This window comes from Pagrus pagrus (genome assembly GCF_965226575.1).
Source record: "Pagrus pagrus genome assembly, chromosome: 19".
Lineage (NCBI taxonomy): Eukaryota > Metazoa > Chordata > Actinopteri > Spariformes > Sparidae > Pagrus > Pagrus pagrus.
Genome location: NC_140203.1, coordinates 17,046,513 through 17,063,376, shown reverse-complemented (window position 1 = coordinate 17,063,376; position 16,864 = coordinate 17,046,513). Strand labels below are relative to the sequence as shown.

Here is a 16,864-nt window from a genome sequence, read left to right as displayed (position 1 = left end):
GTTAGAAGCAACACATAGAGATAGGATTGAATATTCTCTAAAAAAGTTATCACCAACTCATATTAAAGTATAAATCTTAAAGCGACATTAATAGTACAATGATCCTGTTAATAACCAGGATTATTATAATCACAGTCCACATTAACTCAAATGTGATAGCACATCTCTCAGGGACCTTAAAGAGTTAAGTTGGGGTCTTGCAAATTAGTGTAATAACATACATACATTCCTGGATCAGGTCTGTGCAAAGATCTATATACATTCATGCCAAAGCCATCCATGGCCAATTTTGACCTTGTCCTCACCATTGACATCTCAGTACCTCAGGACCTTTCAGAATTATATGCTTTTACAGCAGCAGTCTATGAAACCAGACTGTAATGTGTTTGACTTCTGCTACTGAACATCGTCAAACTCCCAAGTTCATACTCCATCTGTTTTAGATGAAAGCAGTTTGCTGATGTATACAGAGGAATGGTGAGAAAAAGAAACGCCAGCAGTATCCCTCAGTCTTGCGTTCCTGTGAGAACTGCAACATATGCCCATTTTCTCCAGCTGTGCAGAACATCACTTGTCTAGTTACTGTACCTCTAAAAATAACTGATAAACCCACAATGACAGCTGGAGGACTCAGTTCTGCCAAAATGAACAACCCGATGAGACTGATGAGTATGGAAGAGAGCTGGGGGGCACAATCTCAGCATTGTCCGTCTATCTGTCTGTCTGACTGTCCGTCTCTCTGGCTGGATGGCTACATATCGTATTAAAGTTTGAGCTGCTGTAACCAATCTAACCACCAGGAGTCTCTGTTGTCCACGCTGTTCTCAGGCTTCCCATCATACAGCGTGTCACTCAATACAAACTGGTAACACAGTCTCTCTGCGAGCATGCGCAGACTGCTGGGAACCAAACTGTGTATCAGAGGCACTTACATACACTGTTAAATGTAGTGTGTGAACGTCTGCTGTGCACACATGGGAAAAAAGCAAATACACAGCAACATTTTATTTTGTTTTTTTAGCATAAAAACAACAGCTTTCACGCCTGTTAGCACCCCATCTGCACACACCTACTTTCATCTGTGAATTGTGTGCATTGATGCATACAGTGGTAGGTAGTTAGATGCCCTCATGAAGAGAGGGAGAGAGGGAGAGAGAGACAGACTGCAGGGTTGTTAGCTATAGCAAGGACAGGTTATTTCTACAGATTGACATAAATCACATATAAAAATACCATCTCTGCCCTTACCTCAGTCCTCATTAAAAAGACATCAACATAATAGTAAACAAAAACCTAAAGAAGAAACAACTGCATAAGGAAATGAAGGGACACAACACACATTACAGAAACGCATTTACGGCCTTTAGAAATATAACTGACCACATGGTTGTTGGTAAGAAATGCAATTATTGTAGATCATATCAAGAGTAATCATTTAGCTGATTACAATCTTAATACAAAGATGTTAACGATCCTTGAAAATTGTGCAAAATGTAAGTACATTTGCTTTAATTTTAACAGTCAACTTTCTTCTGTAACTTATCTCATCTCTCTTTCTGGTGCATGTGTGTGGTGCGTGTGTGTGTGTGTGTGTGTGTGTGTGTGTGGCTGAGCGATTCTTAATGCCCATCTCACTGACAGTGTTTTGTCTGTGTATAAAAGCACTTGTCCCTCCATTCACCAAACATCACTCCCACTCCACTCCAGTCCTTAACACACTGGCAAGCTAGTGTATGTGTCCTCGCCACACAACATCTGCACGTACACGGTCACATTCATGTCTCACGATACTCAATCGCCTTTGCTGTGTTTTGGCCATGATGCAACAAGGTGTAAGAGAGCAGACAGTAGGGCTGAAGATTGAGGGAACTATAATCTAATGTACTAAATTATTGATACACTCCACTTTACACAAAGACAGAGAATCAGGAGGTCTAGGAGTCGTGAATTTTTAATTCTCTTTTTGGTCTTTTATTTTACACCCTTTGCTGATACTGCAGAATGGCATTCCATTGAGAATATTGAGACTTTTCAAGTGTTCAAGTCCTAAGTACCATTCTACATTGAATCTGTTTTGTAAACCATGACCTTCTGACTGAGGCAAAGCCTTTTACTTTTCCCACAGTGGGGTAACAAGGGACTCCATACTCTCCCAGAAAAAACCTTTTTAAGATCCTTTCCATACATTTTTAGGCCTCATTGCCACTTCGAGTTCTAACCGGTTACATCAGCGACACAGTTGAACTTACATTTACTAAATATTGATTGCAAGATAGCACAACTAAACAGTCTTAGTCTGTGGTAACTCCTTATCAACACAACATAATTCACATAGGCGGGGTGAGAATAAAGCACATGAGAATGAACTGAGTGACTAACCCAATGCAAGGTTTATTAGAAAGAAACCATTAAAAACCCTGGAAGGTTCACAAGATAAATCTGCAGGGTGCTGACATTATTAATAGATTAGTATTATTAGTAGATAATAAGAAAAAACTTCTGCTGCGCAAATTTGTATTATTCTTCCAGAATTTGAGCCTAATCTTGGCTTTTCTGTGAAATATTCCAGAGTTTTACCTCTAAGAGCCTCAGATTTAACAGTTAATAGGGGAAATGTCTGGTAACAACTCATGATCACGCACTGGTTAAATTCAGGCAAACTTTACCTATTTGGATAAATATACATATTGAAAACAAGCTATGCAATTCAATATCTGGGAAAACAGCATGTACGACTTTTTAATACCTTTTAAGGGCCTTCATTTTTGCTAAATTGATTTATCAACTTTTAATACTTTATAAGACCCTGCATACACCCTGTTATATCGTTATTTATTATATTCATCATTCAATGAAGCTCCATGCCTATGATTTCCCTTGACAGAAAGAACAAGCCACTCATACAATGAATTAAAAATTAATCAAATCACAGAGTAAAGGTATCTAAATAGTATTTAAAGGAATGTACATAACATACCTGACATAATGAGTATCATGGTCTGAGCACGAGGTGTGTCTTACTGGCCTTACAACGGGTAGTCCCCACATATCCCAAAGACAGTAGTGTTTCTCAGGATACGATATTTCATGCTCAGGATGAAAGATAGCCAGAAGGCACTGAGCGAAGGGACCAGTGTGACCAGACATAACTCTTTACTTTTTTCCAACGTGGCACCCCTGGGCATGAATGAATCAATTGGAGGTTGGTTTCAAGGAAAAGAACTTGTAAAGTATAATGGCTTTCCTCTCTCCTGTAGCGTATAAAAAATATCATTTAGACCTGCACCACTGGAAATTTCTCCCGGGGTACATTAAGAACTCCAGCAATAAAGTTTCCTTGGTCTGCTGCTACAGTGTGAATGAGTTCAGCATGAGTCTTTCATTTTGGACTATATAATTGTGTCAGTGGTTAACTAATAGTATGTCTCAGTAAGAGTTAATTGACATGTGTAGTGAGCAGATTATAACCTCTGTCAAGGAGTTTATGTTATAGAGGTTATGATTACACAAAAACTACAAAACGGGTTTCCACGAAACTTTGAGGATGGGTCCAAGAATTATTTCTCATTTTCTTTAGCACTGTGGGATGCGTTTTTTGACATTTTTGTTAATTTCTCAGGGAATAATTGGATCTTGATGAAAAAAATCAGGCGTATTTAGGTGGCTGGTATCTCTGAGTGGGTACAGAAGGTTGCATCCAGCCACTGATTTTCTATGTAAATCAATACACAAATATAAAAACAGAAACATCCAAATTCATTTTACAATTAGTTTAAACGTGCAATTTATAAAATATGGCCAGAATTTGAAGATAGCACCAAAAACACAGGGGGCAGCATAGCACCAGACTAACCGAGGACTGCTGCTCTTTGCTAGCCATCCTTGGCTGTAGCTAGCCAACTTTAGCTAATAAGCTCATGGCTCAGTTAGACGTGGAGCCAGTCACGCTAGAGTTTGTCTGGACCTGGACGTCACACCACAGGGGGAGTCACCACAGGCGATAGGGACCAGTTCAACTGGATTTGGCAGTCTGAAGGTGAACACGGCCGTACACCTAATTTGGACTGAACACAGCCTCCAAGATTGACTGGGGTCAGTTTGACAACAGGGGTTGTAGGCCGGTGATTTACAGCGGCACTGACCAGGACAATGACTCCCTGGAGACAAGACACGGCAGGCAGAGATGGGAGAGGCGTGTAGCGGGAGAGGAGTGAGAGAGAGTCGACATGAGCAGCTGGTGAAAACAGCAAAATATTTTCATATCTTACTCAGTGAATTGAGGATTAATTTCAACAAAACTAGAGGTGATTGTGAAAAGATAAACCACAACTGTTTTGGTGAGTTTTATTTTCTTCATACTGAGTTTGAATCATGTGTGTTAATGAGACAATTAAGCTTGTCTTAGTGCTAAAAAAGTGAGAAAGGTATATGGTTGTATTTTTCTGTTTAGTAAGGAAAATAGTAGCAAGAGTATATCCTATCATAACATTTTTAAGAGTTTATTTTGTTCATTTATTACAATAAAAACTGGCATCTCCCAGTTGAAACTACAGCAGCTATCTATTGCCACTTACAAAACGGCATTGAGGCAGGATGGGCCGGGGCTAGCTGGTTTGCATGCTAACTTCAGTAGACTAATCATTACCAAAGTGACTACGTGACACAATACATAGACGTCTTTCACATTAAGTCAACACTGGCGTTTCTTCTCACTCTGTTGAAAATGTTAGTTCATTTTACTAAACTAATATCTTACTAATTGCTCCTTTAAAATTTTAATCCAAGAAAACCAAAAAGTAATATTTGTTATGATGTGAGTAACCAGTTTTGGTTAGGAACTCTGAACACGAAATAAATGTTGTAATTGATTTTGATGAGCCCTGATTTGATTTACTCTTTTGTTAATTGAAATCTGTGGGTGGCATCTTTTTTATCCTCCCACAAACACACAAACAGCTTTTTGGAGACCTGTTCTGTGAAACTATCTTACTTGATTTGATGTGTTGATGTCAATTCCATTCTTGATGTGATCCATAGCCTTGTCCCGGTTCCCTGAACGGGCTGCACGCAGAAAGCTGGTGGCTGCATCTGCCTGCAATGAACAAAGAGGAGGAAGATGAGAGCGTGAACATGAATATAGATACTTTTCAAAGTAACAACACATTCATTCAACCACCAAGAATCTGAAATGTACACAAATGCTATAAATAAAACACAGTCACCTGCTCAACATCAAGTGTTACTTCCGAGTTATCTACAAGTCCTCCATATCAGGATGTAGTTGCACTAAAAGATTCAGTCATCTGAATCCATTACAATAATACAACAAACCTTTTAAGACAGGACACGAGTCTGTATGCAGGAAATACAATACTACATTCATCAGCCCTCCTGCCCTCTGTATGAGGCTAGAAATGTCAGACTCCTTACAGTCAAGCTTCGCCCACACTGGCAGTTTGGCAGGCGTTCATAGCCGAGCGCACTCCGCCACGAGCTGCGCTGTCTGCCCGTCTGATCTCAGAGGAAAAGCTCCTGCAGTTTGTGTCTCAGTGTGTGTTGGTGTTTATACGCCCACCTCTGAATTCATTCATCAGCCAATAGTGTAAATAAAGCTGACCTGCACAAATGAGACGTTTCCACTGCCCCGAAGTGGAAACACTGCGTACTATACGGCACTCTTGACCCTTCTCTCCGCCCCTGTCACTGGAAAAATGATGTATCTGTCTGAGCTGTTATTCTCAAGTGCTTTAATTATATTGAATTGCTGAAAGATATGCCTGCCCTTTTTCAAGTGAGTGATACGTGGTTTTTTTCTCTCCTCACATCACTTATCTGTGCTGATGCATCATGAGCCAATGTTCTTGTGTTTGTCTGAACCATGCACTGCATTAGATGTTATCTGTCAAACAAATAAGATCATTCAGTCCTTTCGACAGCCCCCTACTATCCACTTGGCGGTCCTATATTTCCTCTTCAATATATTCCCATTCTTATTATTTTTTATTGTATCAAGATTTTGTCATCAGTCGAGCTCCATTGTCACTTGCAATTTCCCTCACTTTCCATTTGACAGGACACATGCTAACATACTACTTTTAAACGTTTACCTGGTTATGAAACAGTCTCAATTTAATACTGATGCATCTATGACCTACATAAGCAAACCAGACCAGGAGCAGGAACATTTGCTATTTCTTTACGCCTGTCACTGGGTTGTATAAGTCATAAGATGAAATGTATTTTTATGGTAGAGTGCTGAAGATGAATTGAAGGGTCTCACAGCCTGAGCTGCTCTGTAGTCCGTTGGTACAGAAACAAAGTTGCATCCTGCAAACAGCTGTGTTTAAAAAAGGAAAATAGTTTTCTCTCTTTCCCTCGCTTTCAAAACAAATGTATGTGCTAGCCAGATAAAAATCTTTAGGCAGAGGAACTCATACTATTTTTGTCCACAGGGTCTCCAGATCCAACAAAAAAATGTGTTTTCCTTGTAGCTGCTTTACATTACCAATATAGGCCTTTTTGTCTGTTTATTAGTTTTTTTTAGCAGAAAACAAGTCTGTGGTCCTTCCACTACATTTTGTTCTCTTATCTGAAGCCAAGGTAGCAGTGAATAAAAGGCTCGATTCATGCTGTTTCATTAACTGATATCTGTTGAAGACAGACAGATGTATATTCAAATATTGTGTGAATATTACACATACTATCTACAATACTATCCTTGAATGTGTTTTTGTGTAATGTTTTTTTCTCTGCTCTATTTTTCTTCTCTTCCTGCAGCCCACCACTTACTGTCTGTGAGGCAACACGATCTATTCACTTACTCATCCCTTTGCTTTGAACATGAGAGCCAGACGTTACTGAGCCTGACAGCACTGAGAGACAGGACTTCAAACAGACACTGACAAGAGTCTCTCCACCTCAACAACCCAATGTGTTAGTGCTGTAGGTTTTAGGTCTCTGTCTAACTATGCAGTCCCTTATGTATTTATTATTGTATGCTAAAGCCATTTTACATTTCACAGTGTGCTCCTTATATGTTTCTCTTCTTCTCTGTGTTTGTTATATGTTCTGTGTTACTGATTTTGGCATTCTGGCACTTTTTCCCTCTTTCCCTGGCTCACATATTCTACTTTACTCTCCCTCTTTTATTAATACCATCACAATTTTTGTTTGTTTAAGTCAATTAACTAAAATCACTGATCATTTAAAATGTTACAAATTAGTTTGCTTCGCTTACAGCTGAAAGACATAGTGCATGGGCATGAAGCTGCTGCACTTACCATGGTCATCACACTGCTCATCTCTGTTTTTTACATGACTGGTCTATTTTTTTCCTCTACTCTACCGGTCAAACTATGTAAAACTGTGTAAAAAACGACCCCACCCCTGAAGACCTTCGCTACTCTCCCTCTGAGAGGTAGGTTGGGTGGTTGATTCTCCAACATGAAAAATGAACATAAGCAAAAAATAACCAAGGTCAGTCTGCAGTTTGTTACGAAAGTCGAGCAAAATAACCACTTAATTTCAAGAATTAGACAAGATCCTACAGATATTGATAACTCACATGAGTAAAAACTTACAAACACGCATGGCAGCTTATAAATCTAGACAATCATAAATATTAAAATCAAAGGAATGACTTGTAAAAGTACAGTAACATATACGAACACATCTCCACTAAGACAACACAGCATTTGACCAGTCTAAACTACAACACACAGGGAATAGAAAGTTGAGACACAACAGGACAGGAAAAGCACAAACGAGCGTGACTGGATAGTTTCATCAAGGCCACAACAACACAGCAGTTTTCCTGAACACAAGAACACAAGGACGTGAAAAGAAGCGACAGCAAGCAACACAGAACCACTAACATAAAAAAGTAAATCTAACAAGGCATTTATGTGTCTTCTTACTAAGTTTATTTCATCCATTTCAGCTAAATTATTCAAGAATTCTTCTGATTCACTTGTGTAGTCTAGAGGGGAAAAGTCCACACCTATGAATATCAGTAGAAATATTCATTGTTTGTGTAAACGCAAGACTTAAAAAGGCAACATTTTTTGCAATGCCCTAAGAAACCCTACTGCAGCTGATGAGGAAACACAAACAAAGTGTAGAAGTGTACACAAGGATGTATACAAGCATTATATTTACTCTGTTATTAAAGAGCCATATTCCTCAGGCTTCGGCCAGCCTCTCAGAACCCATCATACTGACCTGATGGACAAGTCAGCGCTGAATCACATGAGCCTAGAAGACAACACACACCAGCCAACACAACACCAAGACAAGACCAGACAGTTAATGGCAGACATACTAACAGAAAAAGCAACATGTAAAGTGATTTAAATGAAGCAACGGGTGTTGGGTGCCACATTCACACATTATTTAATGTCACCCAGATTTTGACCTGCAGTTTAGAAAATCCAAGTGTGTTTTATTTTGGAGTTACAGGTGTGTAGCAAAAATAATAAAGACTTAGTAGGCGATATGAGGGGGGATGAGGGAAAATGCCACCCCCTCTTGTTAACCTGCCATCCCCCCTCTCCATCCCCTGGTAAGAGAGAGAGTGCAGAGGCAGAGAGATTATTAGGATGAATTAGTTAGTCAAGTCTCCCTCACTTATTGATTCTTCATCTGACCAAGGTTTTCTGCAAGAGTTATAATCTATGGCCTCGACCATGGCTATCAGTGGAGGCCACACTGTGCTGTGTGTTGAAAAAAATCCATAGCATTGCCTGTTGTGCAGAAGAAGCAGATGAGATTGTTATCGTTCCTTTTTCTCTCAGTCACGCCCTTCTGTCAGTTTCGTCTATATTATCCTCTAAACTACACACTATAAATATTCAATCATAATTATATTGTAAGCTATATATTCTATAGGGTAGTTTCCAGATCTGCCAACCTTGAAGACATTTTATGAGTACAAGTAATTTTACCTTTTCAATGCTGTTTGCATTGGCTGAGAACTATAGGGATGCAGGCGATTAGCAGTGACAGCAAGCGGGCAAAGAGGGATCGGTTATCCGGCCGCCCTGGCTTGCTTGAGGCGCTGAATTGAATTGAACGTGCGAAGCATTTGGCTAGGAGGGGGGCAGGTCTGAGTTTCAATTTCATTATCAAAGTAACAAGTAGCACTGTTAAGTTGCAGACCAAGAGGATCATAGAGACACACAGCTGACTGTATTATTCCAATAATAATCCTATACTTCTATGATCAAGACTATCTTAACCCGAAGCCTCCCATTTGACCACCCCCCTATTAGACATTGATAAAACAATGACTGCTTATAAGCATAAAAACACTTGACACTATGATGTCTTATAAACATATAGCCTATACGACAAATGTTTAATCAAAACTTATATCACATAAATTCTTTCCATATACACTGATCTACTGTTTTTTCAATTCTATGATCCTGTTGTCCTCTCACCTCCCACCTCAGCATGTGCTGTGCATTTCATCTCAGTGTGTTAGTGTGGCTAACCCACACCAACTGAAATCTGATTAAACATCCTCACAGTGAAACACACACTCATTTACTTTGTGCCGAGCCAAAAATAGTCATGTGGATAAAACACAAGCCAGAAGAGGTAGGAACTGCAGATAATGATAGTAAAGCAAAACTGCCATAATGGCATTCACATGAGGAAATTAAAAGCAGATAATGTAAAAGCAGCTGATTGCAGGTTTGCTATTTAATCTGTTTTATCTGTGTCCTTCTATAATTGGCATCTACACAAACACACGCACGCACGCACGCACGCACGCACGCACGCACGCACACACACAACTATGAAACAGACCTACTGTACATGTGCACACACAAATGCTGAAACTCACATAAATGGTCTTGTACAAGTACCAGAAGCTGGTTGATAGAAATCAATCTAACAGGATGAGTAACACATTCATGCCATTTAAAAAACATATTTTAGCACTGAGTCATACAGATAACAGGGTTATTACTATTAGATCAAAATATAAGCTGTTATACAAGCTGTTATTGGTGTTAATTTTACCTGTGACTCATTTAAAGATATGAGAGGGGAAAATAAACACTGATATGAGAATACTTGACTGATTTTACTGTCCTTGGTGCGGGCCGCTCACACTGTTGTACATGATAAGCAGTGAGGACTCTGGGGTACAGACAAAATACAATATATACAGACTTTCAATCTCTGAACATCACAAACTCTCTGTCCTGGAAGCATTTGAGGGTTTTCCATACTGTGGGTCTTTTCTGACTGAAGTCATCGGCAGAACATTGGATACCTGTTCGTATTGTAGTGACAGCTCCTGTCACTTCTCATTCTGAAATGAGTCCTTGTGTCACTTCAAGTTCAGACTTCTTCGCACAGCTCAACATAAATCTCATCTCCTGCCCAATGTAACTTGGTAGGTGCTCATAGAAATACCTACTATTACTACTACACTATATGCACTACTGCTATCGGCAAAGGCAGAGGGTGTATTTATATATCTTCTTAAGAAAAACCTTTAAATATGAATTCATTTATTTTGAAATCAGAGGAAATGGAAGATGACTTGTGTTTCCCACACATATATGTTACGCCGCCATTTAAGCATTTTATAGGCCACTTTTTTTTATATAAAGAATCACATCACCTGCAATCGATTAACTAGGCCTAATGGACAATCAGGGTACCATCAGTAAAGAGTGCTCCGATTGATTGACACCAATCATTATCAGTCAATATACATTTTAAAAGTTTGATCGGTGGTCTCTACAAAGCACACGAGACAGTTTCTCTGTGCGCTGCTAAAATGCCACACACACCAAAGGACTCTGCTGCTCACTGGCTGCTAACAGCTAACTAAGGGCGTTCTCACACTAGGCAATCCGTACCGTGCCCAAGTACGTTTGACCCCCAAAGTCCAGTTTGTTTGACTAGTGTGAGCGCCCCATTAAATTATCTTTTTACAGTTTTCAGTAAATTTTTCATTTTGTTTTATCATATTTCTTTAAATCAATGTAAAATTAATATAATTATTAGCAAAGAGGGGCAAAAAACAGATGCAAACAGGAAGAGAGAAAGAAAACAAATAAATGTCTTTGTATCTCATCAGATGCTATCTCTACAGAGACATCCAGCTAGTAGTATTGTGCATTTATTAAGATGAGTATTGGTGGACAGTCACAGATTAAACATGCAGATGGGAAAATGGGGACTGTTTGTCATTGTGAGCACATGCAAGAAACTCATTCACATAATACTAAGAAACAACGCATATGAAGACAAATTACCTACAGACACACACACGCACACAAACCTAAACTAAAAATAGCGGCATGGATGCCACAGTTTGTTAGTGTTGGCACCAACAGGGAGGGAGCTGGATCACAGTAATGAACCCTCATGGGTTTAAACAAAGACCCACTTCTACCACAAAAGACAGATAGATTCTCAAGCGAACTTAGGCACACATAAAACAGGACCAGGCACAGAGTATAACAATGCAAGAGTCCCACTGTGGAGGGTAGATTTACACATAAAGCTACGGTGCACATGATCTGCAGGCTCTGACAGCAAGAAACAAAGAAGAAGAAGAAACCTTGCAGGTCCCTGTTGACAAGTCTATCTCACAGTTATGGGTGAGAGTACAACAAAAAAGAAAAACAGATGTATGTGCACATGAGTTAAACATTAAGTAAACACAAATGACACTGTTTAAAAAAGCCACATCGTGGATGCCATTTTGGGATTTGCCCAAATCATCAGAAGTGTTCATCTTTTTATCATAGGATGTTCTAGTGGGACATCAACCCCAAACTCGGGAAGTTTTAATGACATCCACTACCACAGATGCTCAGAGAAAAGAGCCTCTAAACCTGCTGGCTGCTGAAACCTGCAAAGTGCAACACAGGGACACATTTCAACAAGTCACCTAATTTATCACTTCTAATCTTACTGGCACTGTTTCTTCTTTCCCACTTGGTTCCACAGCTCTTCAAGCCAGTCCCCATTCCCTCGACATAGGCCTCTAACTATAAAACATTACCTTGGCAGGAAGACCCACATTTAGAGAAAAATGCTGATCAGTATTATCACAATGAAACACCTGTCTGGAACACTTTCTCGCTACACATAATACACAAACATATCAACAATATGTAGTAATTTAACTCCTTAAGCTACTGTGAATACTGCCATTTTAAAGACTCAATCATATGCCTTTCCAAACACATACATATTTTTTGGTGGCTGGTTTTTAAACTTATCCACAGAAAAAATCTAAATGTAAGACTTAATTAAATATCATTTATTTTAAAGAGACACTTTTTGCATGTTTCTTTTTGAACCTCTCCAGATTGTACAAAGAAAGACTGTTTGACTGTGACTTACGTCTAACAAACAGTGAGACGTCAGATGAGTGTACTTTCTAGTTAGTCAGAGGCACAGAGTTGTCTAATGACAGATGTTCATAAAGATGTTTGATGTCATCTAGTGGGGTTTGCTCCAAATCCTCACACTAATCCTGCAGAGCAGTATGTGTACCATACAGACTGCACAATCACACACTCATGTCATGTCTTTCAAAACCGAGAGGGTTGGAGGAAGTACAGTAATTATTCACTTATAGGAACAGTGTGTGGGGCTTTTGCATTTTTAGGGGCCACCGTAGAGGAGGATAAGATGGGGGCTATTCAGATGCTAATAAATCCTTTACACGGGACCAAGATGGTTTTAAAAACATAATGTATCTTAAGAAGTAGGATAATGTTCTAAGCCCCTGAATGAAAACTTAATTCTTCAATTCATCACAAGCATTTAAATACAAAATAACCAAATTTGCATATACAGTACATTGTTTTGACTGGACAATTAAGACTGTACTCTGAAAAGTAGCTAATAACCTACAGCTGTCAGACAAATGCAGTTAAGAAAACCGTATAATAGTGGAGTAGAAGTATAAAGTCGCAAAAAATGGAAACACTCAAATACAAGTACAATTACCTTGAATTTGTACTTGAGAAATAATCCAGAGTGCAGTGAGTGCACACCAGCGCAAACAACTGTCTGTTAAGCAAAGTCAGGGACTGCCGCTTCCAAACAAATGCCTGTATACAGCAGGTAATGTATCTCAGTGCAAGCTATTTTTAGTTTTGCATGTTATCTCCTCTCATGCTGGGTTTTGTTCTGAGGTGCAGAATAAAATCCTGATGACAAACCAACAAATATTGGGAATAGAGTCCAACATGTCTTTGAGCAACTAGCTCCATATCTTCAAAAGGCTGCTCATCTGACACGAAGCTGCGCTTTATCTTAAAAATAAAAACCAGCGTTGACGCCTGAATAAAAGATTAAATGATTTGTTGAGATGAATATATTTTGCAGCGCACCAAAATTCCTCTTTTCTCGTGAAACAATGATGAGACACATCACAACGAGGATCTTCCTGTTGTCTTCTCTATCCTGGTGCTAAAACAGAGCATCTAAAATATTTATAGCTTCTGTCAGGCCACTGCTTCTGCAAACCATTACAATCAGAGCATGCTTTTCCTTCATTTCTTTTATCCATACAGCATTGCTGCACGCACATCCCACACACACGTGCTGCACACTTATATTTAGGCATTACCATATGACATGTATGTTTACATTCTATCAAGACGCAAAAATATAGGGACAATGATAGCAACATGAACACAAGAACACACACAAATAGTTAGTGAGAGAGGGTATGAACAAATACACTACACAACTACTGCACACACACATTTATACACACTTTGTAGGCGTGTAAATGATTGATTTTACATGAGTTGCTTTCTGCCTTGATAACAGCTTTCAGGAATAAAATGTAATACTTGATGCATAATAATGTTTGGTACACATCAGTAATGACAATTTCCAATTATTTCATTTGTCAGAAAGCTTTGAAATACTGAATGATGTGTTGGAAAGATGTTGAGAAAAACCCGTATGCATGTTGAAGTAGATGCTGAAACTCTTGTTTTGAGTGTGAAGCAGCCTAAAATGAACACTTTTAAATCCCCCTCTGAGCTACATAATTTATTTTTCTTCCATTTAAATTTCTCAGTCGAAAGCCTAACTTCATAAATCTACTATCTCTTGAGAATAATCCCTTAGATTGCAGAGGCACTGCCTGGAAAGAAATACACCTTTAAACTGAACATTTCATTGCCATTCAAAGGTTTTACCAGCGGACAGGGCCATGGACATTTTCCCACTCCTTGATTTATCGCTCCTTTTCTTTACTACTCAGTTTGTGTTTTGAGCATTTGTGCCTACAGCACAGAAAAGGAGCCACAAGAGAGAAAGACAGCGAGGGACAATAAAAGAAATGTGACACACGGGGAGGCAGCCCTGAACTCCTGAATTCACAAGCACTTCTTCATTTGCTCAGCTACACATCATATCCAACCATTTCTTGTCATTACTCTTTCAACCTCCCTCTCTCTCCTTCACCCTCGTGCTTATCTCCCAGGTTTTTGCATCCTCTCTCTCTCTCCTTTTCCCTCAATCTGCCTCCTCTCTCTCTCTTTTCATAACTGTTCAATATTCATGAGCACTGCAGAAATACTACTGGCAAAGCATGCTGGGTAGAGCTGTCCCTCAGAGTCTGCTCCTGACGTCACAACTCTGTGCTGACATTCTGGGCTCCTTTCCCTGTCTCAGTGTCCGTAACAAAAGTCAAGTTCCCTGCCAGCACAACTGATATCTGAGAGGGCATTTTAGTAACACACAGGAAGTGCCATTTTGGAATTAAGTGATTAGCTCCACTAAAAACAGCTTTGAGTGCACAAAATGTCCCATTAATAATGTTTGGTAAATGACTATCAGCTGTTGGTCTAGTGACATAATGGCAACATTGCAGAGAAAATACACAAGGAGGAAGAGCTTTAGTTACAGTTTGTCAAAGTACAGTTGGAAAGAACTGTTTACATAATGCAGGCAATTAATGTGATAACGGACACATCCAAATTTGTACATGTTAATGAATATGAGCTGACTTTCATATTAGGCTCTTGAGGGTAACATTATAGCTATGCGAGCTATGCCAAGCCAGAGACCATTGTTGAAGAGGGAGTTTCAACATTTGCAGGCGTGACACCAGAGGATATTTTTGATGCGATGTCACGACAACTTCAGAACCAAGTAAGCCGAGTGTTTTGTGCCTAAACCTAACCAGAGCATAAGCACAACATAATATTGAAACATGTATTTAAAGAAGTGTAAAGTTGTAACAAAAAGAACAAAAACTTTCAACATATCCTTATTTTGTAGAAACATACACTGCCAACATTTATTCTGGGGATTGGGTTTCTGATTTTCAAACAGCAAGTAAAGACCATAGTCCCTGCTCACCATGGCAGACAGTTTGACCGGTCGTTGCAGGACATGCACAGGTGTTACTAATGACTTTAACGGTGGCTCATTTCCATTAAGTGCCCCAATGATCCAGCATGCACAACACCAAACACTAAAACTGGAACACATAGATAGATTATAGTTGTTATGATGTATGTTTAAGAAAAACAAAGACTGAACAAATGTAAAATGCACCTTTGTGGTTGGAGGTAATTCAAATCATATTCTTAAAACACACCAGAATAAAAGCCCTGGACTATTCCATTTAGAGTGCTGCCACCATTTTCATTAAAGAGGCTCATTTACATGAACTACAGCAGGTAATCTAGAACAAGAAGATTATTTTTACCAGGTGCTTGTGCAGTCCTCCTTATAATATGTCTCTGAGGCAATATGCTAAGAGGCTTGGGGCTGATTGGCCAGAGTGACATTAACTTGTCTTTGGAGAAAAGCTGTCTGTGATTGCCCAATCAGCTTTGAGAGGTAGGTGCTTTTAAACAAGCTCCACATGATTTAGAAGTTGATTTGGGCTGTATCTGATCGCCCAGGACTTGATGTGACTGACTTCAATTTGTGCTGGCACAGAGAAGCTGTATGCCTCTCATTTTTATTAGCTTTTAAAATCCTTCTTTGGAAAACCAGACAGTTCATTCAGAGGGCTCTGAGGATAAATAATGTGTTTTGCACTCAACACCAAAACATCTAATTTAAAGCAGAACACCAGTGTTTTAGGAAATATGCTTACTGTTCTATATTTTGCAGAGGTTTCAGTTAAAAGATCGATACCACTCTCATATCTGTCTGCTAATACAAAGGTACAGCCAGTAGCCAACTTGCTGTTTCCACCTTATAGTGTAAAAACGACTATTTGCCATTTCACTGGGCTTAAATGGTCTTTTTCTTTGATCTAGGGCACAGACTCAAGGAAATAACTGGTCTCAGGCAATAAGTTGTCTAGCACAACCCCCCGTAAAACATTAAGGTTTTGGTCCAGATCAGGGATTCCATTATTCAGTAGTCCAACATGTTTAAATCTCTCCAGTCATAATGTTCGATTCCGCAGAAAGATAGTTGATTGTTGAGTCTCATTCCCAGATTACCAAATTCTGACGCTTTGGGTTGGATGCATGGCATCAGTGGTCTCAATTAGCTGTATGAAAACTCAATAAACACAGACAATATTTGACCAGAATTTATCCCACTTGTCTGGGACATTGAAATCTTCCAAGACACATGGGTGGGAACCAATTTTCTTCTAACTGAAACCTTAATGCAGATAAAACAAACAAAACATGACCTCCTAAACAGCTAGTTTTCACCTGCTTACAGCCTTTGTGCTAAGCTAAACCAATCAGCTGCAGGCTGAAACGACACACAAAAATTGCAACGATAAAGGAAGAAGTAAAAACTAAGAAGATGAGGAAGACAGGGAGAGACATAGAACCTGGGGAGCCACTATGTCTGAGAGTCATGTGTGCATAACTAATGCAAAGCA

The 16,864-nt window shown here is 39.3% G+C and overlaps 1 protein-coding gene across 4 annotated transcripts in view; it reads right to left on the bottom strand.

The window, feature by feature from the left end:
* ank1b (ankyrin 1, erythrocytic b) overlaps nucleotides 1–16,864 on the bottom strand; it is an 86,066-nt gene that overhangs the window by 38,770 nt on the left and 30,432 nt on the right. For all 4 annotated transcript variants that reach the window (XM_084383391.1, XM_084383390.1, XM_084383392.1 and 1 more), the window contains exon 5: nucleotides 4,991–5,092. In XM_084383391.1, the coding sequence (XP_084239517.1) occupies nucleotides 4,991–5,092 (102 nt within the window). The remainder of the gene's footprint in view (nucleotides 1–4,990; nucleotides 5,093–16,864) is intronic.